This window comes from Antrostomus carolinensis, unplaced genomic scaffold (genome assembly GCF_000700745.2).
Source record: "Antrostomus carolinensis isolate BGI_N321 unplaced genomic scaffold, ASM70074v2 scaffold9656, whole genome shotgun sequence".
NCBI lineage: Eukaryota > Metazoa > Chordata > Aves > Caprimulgiformes > Caprimulgidae > Antrostomus > Antrostomus carolinensis.
In genome coordinates this window covers 2,688-11,349 of record NW_010321157.1, presented here as the reverse complement: position 1 = coordinate 11,349, position 8,662 = coordinate 2,688, and the positions used below count along the sequence as shown (strand labels likewise).

Genomic DNA, 8,662 nt, shown 5'->3' with positions numbered 1-8,662 from the left:
TCAGCCCCTGGGAGCAGCCTCTGCGCTCTGCAGTAGACCCAGTTTTGCTTCCACGCTGGATCTGTTCAGTGAGAGATGGACTGTTCCTGCACTTTTAACTTCTGCCTGAAATTCTAACCAGAGAAGAGCAGGCAGGATGCAATCACCCCACCTTCCAGCAGGACAAAAAACACACTAGACTGAGAAATGACAGAACCCACTGGCCTTGGGGAAAAAACCAATCCTGAACTAAAGCCCAGTCACCCAAAGGTTCGCCCGCCTCTCCCAGCACTGGGGAGGCCCACAAAGCTCACAGTAACAAGTGCCATAGCTGGGAGGAAGCAGGAAAAGGTCCCCTCATCAGCATGCAAACACAACTGCCCCACTTTGGCGCTGTTTTATTAGTGCTGTGGTGTCTTGTCAAACATTAGCTGCATCCTGCGAACGGCGTGTACCGTCCACAGCCCGCATGTCTTAACGATGTGTTTTTATCAACGTGCACTGGATGCTGTCAGCTTTCAACCCAGAGCTGTAGCAAACTGAAAAAACACCTCCTAGCACGTCATTTGTCTGAGAGACCTTCTCAGGGCTGAGAGAACCATCCATCAGACTAGAGAGGAGGAGAGAGAAATCAAATCACCAGGTGCTTTCCAAGAAACTGCCCTTCAGAGCCTCACCTGCAATTCGCCCAGTCAGAAATGAAAAGCTTACGGCCCCTTTCCAGTTCGGTGCCTGGTTAGTGGAGCTTCACAAACACCCCACTGAATCACTAGCCAGCCACACAAGGCTCTGCAAAGGTCTTGCTAACATCTCTATTCCAGAACTCAGAAGAATGTGTGTGAGTGGCACTTCTGTAGTGTTACTCCAGTGGAGAAGTCATAGAATCACAAACTGGTTTGGATTGGAAGGGACCTTAAAGCTCATCCAGTTCCAACCCCCCTGCCATCAGCAGGGACACCTTCCACTAGACCAGGTTGCTCAAAGCCTCATCATCATCTGCACAGAGGTACAGAGAGAGGGTTTGGTTTGCCAGACCTCATCTGGGTAGCATCTGCCCTTGGTTTTTAAGCTGACACCCCTCTCCATGCACGTAATACTTTAACCAGCAAAGGAAACAAACCAAGCAACTGTCAGGTCCACATCACAGCACTAGAAGCTGTCTACTGCACGCCAAGCTTCAGTGACATCATGCGAGCGGGACCATGATGTCAGAGACCCGCTCCCCACCTCGCTCAGGCCACCCGCTTCCTCTGCAGGACTCCTTCGGTGCTGGAGATCAGCGTCAGCAACATCAGCCACCCGGCTGGCAGAGTCCTCCTCCTCTGCTCCGCTGTTCTGCTAGTGAGGGGGTAACACATCCCCTAGCCAAAGCCCTCACACCACCTTCCCAAGTGGGTAGGGTCACCCGCCTGTGACAGTCACAGCCCTGCCTACCACCCAGAGCTCTCCAGCCGCTGCTCAGGAGCCCACAGGCTCAGATCCCCAAACGTCAGACCATTTATGCTCTGCACACTTTCCTGCTGCTGCTTTTCCTGCCAGCCAGCCCAAGGAACTCGCTGTTCTACCAGACTCATCCCAGTTGAGGATGCTGGCTCACTACAGCAGTTCTCAGCCCAGCTCAGGGGAGAGCGAGGCTGCGAACACTTCAGCCATCCCTCCCCTTTCACTGCTCAGCCCCACACAGATAGTTTATGGATGACTCTTTAGTTTCCTGGGAAGCAGCAGCACTGCCTCCTGCACATACATCCCTGCAGTAACACACAAGCTGTATTGTGCAATGTTTACTTACAGAGACAGCCCCTTTCACACATCTCCATCTGGTAAAGAAGCCTTGCGTGGTAATTTCCCACCACACACAGGACCCCCTCGGTTCCCAGTGTTTACCCAGAGATTGACCTGGACAGAAGGCAGAGTACTCAACCTCCCAAGCTGCAAGCACTACCTCAGGGGATCACTTCTGCTGCTGCAGGACCCTCTCCCCAGGCACCCAGAGATGCTGCCAGACCTCTTCCTCCTCTTGCCCCTTCCAGTAGTGTCCCAAAGCCCTTTTCTGTTTTAGAGCAGAGTCTCACACATCTGCAGCCACTATTCCATCACAGGAATTCAGGAGGCAAGAAAGCTGGGTTCAGGGAACAGCTAACTCCAAGAGCAAACAAGCTGTTTAGAAAGAGGTCCTCTTTCCAAGAGTCCACTCTATCTACTGCACATAAACCTCACATCTCAAGCTCTCCTGCATCTGACTTGGGAAAAGGCACTGAAACCAAAACCCCAGTTACCTCACTCCCTGCTCCAGAGAAGCCTGCTGAAGGGGGCTGCATCTCTTTCCATCTCTCCTCTCTCTTTCATGCAGCCTCCGCTCTCACCCAACATCTTGTGTCCCAGCAAGACACTAAAACCACACACTTAGTTCCTTTGAATACAGGTATTCAGCCCTGATCCACAGGCTGTGTGAAGCCTTTTCATCACTTCACCCCACTACTGCTCAGATTTCCCCCTGGAAGGCTTGTTATGGGAATCCTTTCCTTCCCTCCTTTTGTAAGGAAGCTGGAGAATGGCTCGGGCTGCAGGCTGAGGCTGGCTCACAGGAACGCTTTCCTACTGCCATCTCATGGAACTACCCGTGAATTATATTTTCCAGTGGGGCACTAACATCTTCTCAGGACTGAGATATCACCCATCTGGGTTAACAGAGCCTGGCTGTTGGGTGGCAATTGCCATTTCATAATAGAACTGAAATGCCACCAGCTCTTTGTTCCCCAACACATTAACATTTCAGTGACAAATTGGGCTGGAGACACAGAGTCGTCAGGCCTTTCTATTTCACATCCACTTTAGCATAAGCCTTTGCAGTTTCTGCCCAGCACTATGAATGGGTTCTCCCCAAGCAAAGTCCTTTACAGCTTAATTTTCATATGCTGTGAAAAGGATAAGGGAAATACTGTAAAACACTTTAAAAGAAATTAATTTGCCTTTCAGATAGTGGAACAGAATTTTTCAAAGCGGTGAGAAAGGATTAATGTCAGCACAAACAGTCGGGCTGAATCACCAGAGCTGCTTGCCACGCACTTCCCTTTGTGCCCTTGTCATCTTAAGCCTGATCACCGCCGAGAAAGCGCAGGCAGAGCGCGTGCACCCGCAGGGAAAGCGGCGTCTGCACAAGGCCACGCGGGTACTGAACTTCTTGCTGACACTGTCTGAGCCACAGACTTTATCAGCAGTGCCAGAAGAAAGAAAACAGGTTTGAGGTTGTCACAGAAAAGTGGCCACGTGTGCATGGAAGCTTCCAAGATTTCTGTGGCTCTGAGTGACAGCGCAGGAACGGTGTTTCCAGAGTACACTCCCCTCTCCTCTCCCCAGTGCCAACCTCAGCTGAGAACGAGCCTTCCTTCCACACACACTGAAAAAAGAAGCCATCAGGAAGCAAACCATGCTCTTCCTCAACAAGCCTTCCTCCCACAGCAAGCACAGTGGCACCTCTCGGATCTGAGACCCTCTCCTTTCTGAGCTCATTTCCAGCTTGCCCATCGCACCTAATGGCCATAAGTTTCTCTCTGTCTTCACTCAGAAAGAAACACAAAACACAGCTCCACGCTGTGCAAAGACACAGTCTCCTCAAACCCCACCTACCAAAGCTCAAGCCTTCTCCTTCAAGCACAACCCTGCCCTCGATGTCCACACTGCTGTCCCTTGCAGACTGCAGCTGGCTTCTCACACGCTCCCCTCGCGCTCCCCCATCCCTGCTCCAGGCTGTCCCTGCCCAGAAGTGACACGTGTCCCTCAGGCACCTCTCCTGCGCTCTCACTCCCCAGCCCAGGCGCTGCTGGCAGTGCCACAGCTCCTCTCCTGCCCATCTCACATCACCCCTGTTCTTACCTCAGAGTCACAGCTGCCTCCCAGGGCGCTGACATCCAAGTGCAAGTTTTTGAACAGTCTTCCTGTCCCACGGAGACTCTATTAAAAAAGGAGATGGTCAACACAGAGTTCTGATCCCTGTGATCCCACAGGCCACCCAGGAGGAACTGGGGTTCCCAGTCAGGGCAATAAGGCAGCAGAGCCAGAGCAATATGCCAAGGCAAGAAGCCTACAGCCAGTTCCTTTCAGAAATACATCATGGCAGATATTGATTTCTAGGCAGTACAAGGAGAAAACAGGATGAGATACTTTCTAGTGACCAAAAACACACAGAGGAAATACAGCACAGGTTAAGGCTCAGGCTCAAATGGAACAGGCATGGTCAACCAGCTGCTACCAGGGAAGCATGACAGTTTTTCATCCCTTGAGGCTTCAGGCACTACGGTTACTGACACACGTTAAGAGCTGAGGCACACGAACTACCTCATTCTCGCTTTCTTCCTCCTCGTTCCTCCCTTGTTCTGGAGCTGCTGCGTTCAAGGAACTCTTCTCTTCACAGACCAAGCCCAGCAACTTCTCGGTCTGGCTGGTGGGCTTACAGATCTCTGCAGGCTGTGAAGTCAGAAAGAGAGGGAAGGGAGAGGACAGGCGAAGAGAAAGGGGAGATACAGACCCACTGAGACACCGGCTGGCAGCAGTGAAGCTGCTCAGGATGACGCTGCCACCCTTGTTCTGCTGGAGCCATGTCCAGTTGGGAGATGACACATTCCTTATGAGGCCCTTACACCAAAGAGGCTCCTCTGCTACAGGAGCACATCTGCAAAACCTGCCTGTGCCTCCAAACACTGGTTCAGTCAAGACTATAATAAAACAAAACGTTTGAAATCACCAGTGACAAGAAAAACATCATAGAAATCGACACCTCTGCTGAAGGTTTATTTGTTTGCCTTTAACAGACCAATTTGTTACCACTTAACACGTTTGTTTTGTTGACCCAAAGGTCACCTTCTATACATAATCATTCAACGTGACTGTAACTCTTGCATTCATCCAGAAAACTGTTCTTTAATTCTTTTATTCTCAGCAAATAGTTGACTGAATATATTATATATTAGATTACAGTACCTGTACTGTATGTCATGCTTCATTTGGACACAAATCAAAGTTCTATTAAAATGAACTTAACAGACTTTTTCCCCCCCAAGAACAATTGAAAGTTATTTCTTTAAATCTGCCAAACAGCAGAAGAAAGCTCACCACAAATTTAGCACTGGGCTCCCTAAAGGTAGCAAAAGACACAGTGAAAGACAGTAGGGAAGTGGGTTTTTTTAAGACAAAAATATTTCAACATTGACAAGAGATCGTTGTGCCCTCACCTGCATTCCTCCCTTGGACACAAGGCTGGACTCCACCGAGCTCCCCAGGTCCGAGTGCAGCAGCCCATGGAGGATGCCGGCAGGAGCCGGCGCCCGGCCACGCAGCGGAGCGAGGTTCCTCAGGGGTGCCTGGATGGGTGCTAGCACGGCGCCTGCAGGCTGGAGGGTGCAGGAGGGACTCACTGACGGGTCAGCACGGCTTACACTGCTCATTTCAGAGAGGGAGGAAGCGCTCCCCTGTGCCAACACCACCTGCTGATCCTGAACCCACCACGCTGACCCACTGCTTGGGAGGCCCCGCACCCCGCGAGACACCCACGGAGCAGCAGTTTGATTTACTCACACGGTTTATCTTCCAGAGACCCACCTGAACACAGTGATCTACTTTACAGCAGCCATCCAGAAAATCAAGGGGCATTACTCCAAAGGCAGAGAGCAAGAGCAGCCACGTCAGCTCACCCATCTCTGTATGTACCCCCACACAGCACCGTCCGGGAGAAGCTCTGACCCAACACCACACGCCCCAGGGTGGCTTCGCCCTCGCTACTCTGCACGGCATGAAACAAGGGACATAGGAACCACTGATGGCAACAAGCCTCCTACTCTCCACCAGCTGCAATTACCACCTCCTTTCAGACCAAAATCCAGGCTGCTGCCTCAGCTCACAGCAGTGGAAAAGGTACAGAGCAGCTCTGCTGCAGCACACCCGTAAAGCTCCTGAACAGACCTCTCCCTTTCAAAGGGCAGCAAGAGCCCTGGCTGCCATCCAACATCCTCACCCCAGAGCAAGGCATGTTTGACATCCCAAGTTATCCTCACCCAGAGATGTGCCCATGCTCCCTGACTTTGTGGAACTGCCCCCCAAGCTGTCTCACCCTGTGATATATTGCACAGGTCAGGCCAGAAGCAAACATGGGCAGGATTCTCTCTGTAGCACATCAGCAGAGCACGTCTGCAGGCAGAAATCCCAGCTCCTATACTCCGGGTCTATCCAAGATCAGAGACTGAACAGCATCAATTCCCTCACACGGGGAGGGATGGGGAGAAGGAGATGAATACACACAGAGCCTTCTTCCATCAAGTCACTGCCACAGCAATGGTAACAGAATCAATCACACTCAGTTCTGGGCTTAACTAATCATTTTCTGGGGATGGCCGTTAGCTACCCGTACGGAGCAGAGGACGTTAGCTGTCCTTCAGCAAAGAGAAACTCTCTTCCATCAGGCTAATTAAAACTTTCAGGATAATCTGCAGTTTATCTGATATTTATAGCCAGGGTTCCTATCAGCTAACCCAGCGCTACCACACACTGGTAATTAGAAACCCGAGCTGGCAATTTGGTGTAACCACAGCTGGGTACCAGCTACACTAGAGCGAAGCAATTCATTAACATTACACACGGTGACCTTTCAGTTCATTTTTTCTTCAGAACAAGGGATTTGATAAGTTCTTATTAAATTGAGGCAATTACTCATGCAAAAAAGACAAACCAACCTGGAGCATTCTTCCCAGTGAAGGGCGGGATCCTGCTGCAGGCAACAGAAGCAAAAAGTTTGGGCAAAACAAAGCAAAATGGTCCAGCTACTCCCAGAGGAAGAAGGAGAAGATTCCACTTGTGGGTGGGCCCTATCACACCAGTAAGCCACCTTAGTGTCCTAAGACCACAGCAGCAGCCACTCAAGGACCAGACTGTGCCCAGACAAGTCAGTACTGCACCCGCCTGCAAACCAACGGCCTGTAACCACCGGGAACACTCCTCCTCCACTTTGAGAAAGCTAATTCAAATTTTCCCCCATTTTTAATTTCATTTGAGAGGGAACAGAGTCTATTTTCTCAAAGTACCGGCCATGGATGCAGGAAAGCTGGCTGCAACTTGTGGTGTCTTCTGTCACCTTAACCAACTCAGTCACTCTGGGACTTCACATTCAGCAAACAAAATTAAGCTAAAAACAGCTGAATAAGCAGTTCCCCAGTTCACATCCAGCTCTCCCCAGCAGCACTGCAAGCAGAGTCTACTCACAGGGGGTCGCTTGAGTGACTGCTTCTCCTTCTGATCTTTCTTCTCTTTCTTCTTCTTCTCTTTATCTTTCTTCTTCTCTTTCTTTTTCAAGCTGCCACGTGCCAGCAACTTCTCTCGCTCCCGAATGACAAGCTCCCTGTAGTGGTTATCACAGGGGTGATCCCACGTGGACTCACCGTTACCAAAGTTGAAGTAGTAGATGGCATCATTGGCTACGTCCTGGCTGTGTGGCAAAAGCAGCACGAGAAGTGAGAACAAGTACCACCCCATGCACAGGAAGCACATCTGTCATGGCACTACCCCCCTCGCCAGCCGGTGCCCGGCTCTGCCCCCGACGTGGGCGGCACGCAGCAGGGGAAGGACAGGGGAGCCCAGGAATCTAACAGGACAACCACTGCCAAAGTTCTCACCAGGTCTTCCACTCAGGTGGTAACGGGGCCATGAGGGCTTCCCTGGCCAGCCACAGCAGCTCTGGCTCCACCTCAGGGTCAATCCCAATCTCCTGTGCAAAAGCATGGACTTCTAGGGGAAGAGAAGAGGGATCTGTGGAGATGATCTACCTCAGGCACTCTGCAACAAAGCCATCCTCCTCAGGTAAAGCAACGGGCACACTGTGAAATCCTCCTCCTGAAACAAAGCTGCTCAAAGCCGCCAGCATGGCCCCACGTGTCAGTGAGCAGGTCTTAGTGGGCTGGTAAAGACTGCAAAATAGCATTTATCTTCACCACCAAAAAGCTGGTTTTTCAGCTCTTCTACCCTCCCACCCACGCTCTCCCTGACTCCTGTTTTCTTAATGCACTTAGAAGCCACCCTCATGCCCAGATCCCTCCTTGCAGCTCCCGAGAGGACAGGCGGCAGTTACCTTGATCGCTGGGAATGTAGGGATCACTGGGATCATCTTCCAGGACGAGCTGGTTACCCATGCACATCGCAATTCTTGGCATGGCTCCCTGCCCTGGCAGCACAAAAGAATCGACACAAAATCAGAACCACCAACTGCACTGGGAGATAAAGCTTCCCCATCACACAGCGCACGGCAGAGCCCCACGGGAAACCGGGACCCGGCGCTGTGGGAGGGGAACAAGCTGGTGCCAGAACTGATGGATTCTGGTAAAGGCAGGAGGACACAGCTAAAAGCACTGGGCAGCAGCTCAAAGTGAATTAACAGCAGAAAAAGGAGGGGAAGAAATATTACATTATTTCCAAGCGTGTTTCCCCACCTCCTCTACAAAAGGTAAAGGCTGCTGGAATTTAATTCTGCTTCATGTCACCCTCATTTGGGGATGAGACTGAGCCCAGTTGCCAGTCACTGTGCAGGCACAGCCAGGAGCTCCCTGCTTCACAGTTCAACACCCCTCCTAAGGCCAAGGGGGAAGAAGTTGCCCCAGTCACAACACCAACAGCCCAAGCCACCCCCAAAGGAAAGAAAACACGG

General features: G+C 51.3%; 1 protein-coding gene across 1 annotated transcript in view; it reads right to left on the bottom strand.

Moving 5' to 3' along the window:
- The window catches only part of CEP164 (centrosomal protein 164), a 31,386-nt gene extending 23,236 nt beyond the window's left edge, over positions 1-8,150 (bottom strand). Inside the window, exons 1-6 of the mRNA XM_010169825.2 lie at positions 8,090-8,150; positions 7,638-7,749; positions 7,228-7,450; positions 5,208-5,366; positions 3,853-3,930; positions 1,207-1,317 (exon numbers count right to left, since the gene is read on the bottom strand). Of these exons, the coding sequence (XP_010168127.2) occupies positions 1,207-1,317; positions 3,853-3,930; positions 5,208-5,366; positions 7,228-7,450; positions 7,638-7,749; positions 8,090-8,150 (744 nt within the window). The remainder of the gene's footprint in view (positions 1-1,206; positions 1,318-3,852; positions 3,931-5,207; positions 5,367-7,227; positions 7,451-7,637; positions 7,750-8,089) is intronic.
- Between the last annotated feature and the right edge of the window lie 512 nt (positions 8,151-8,662).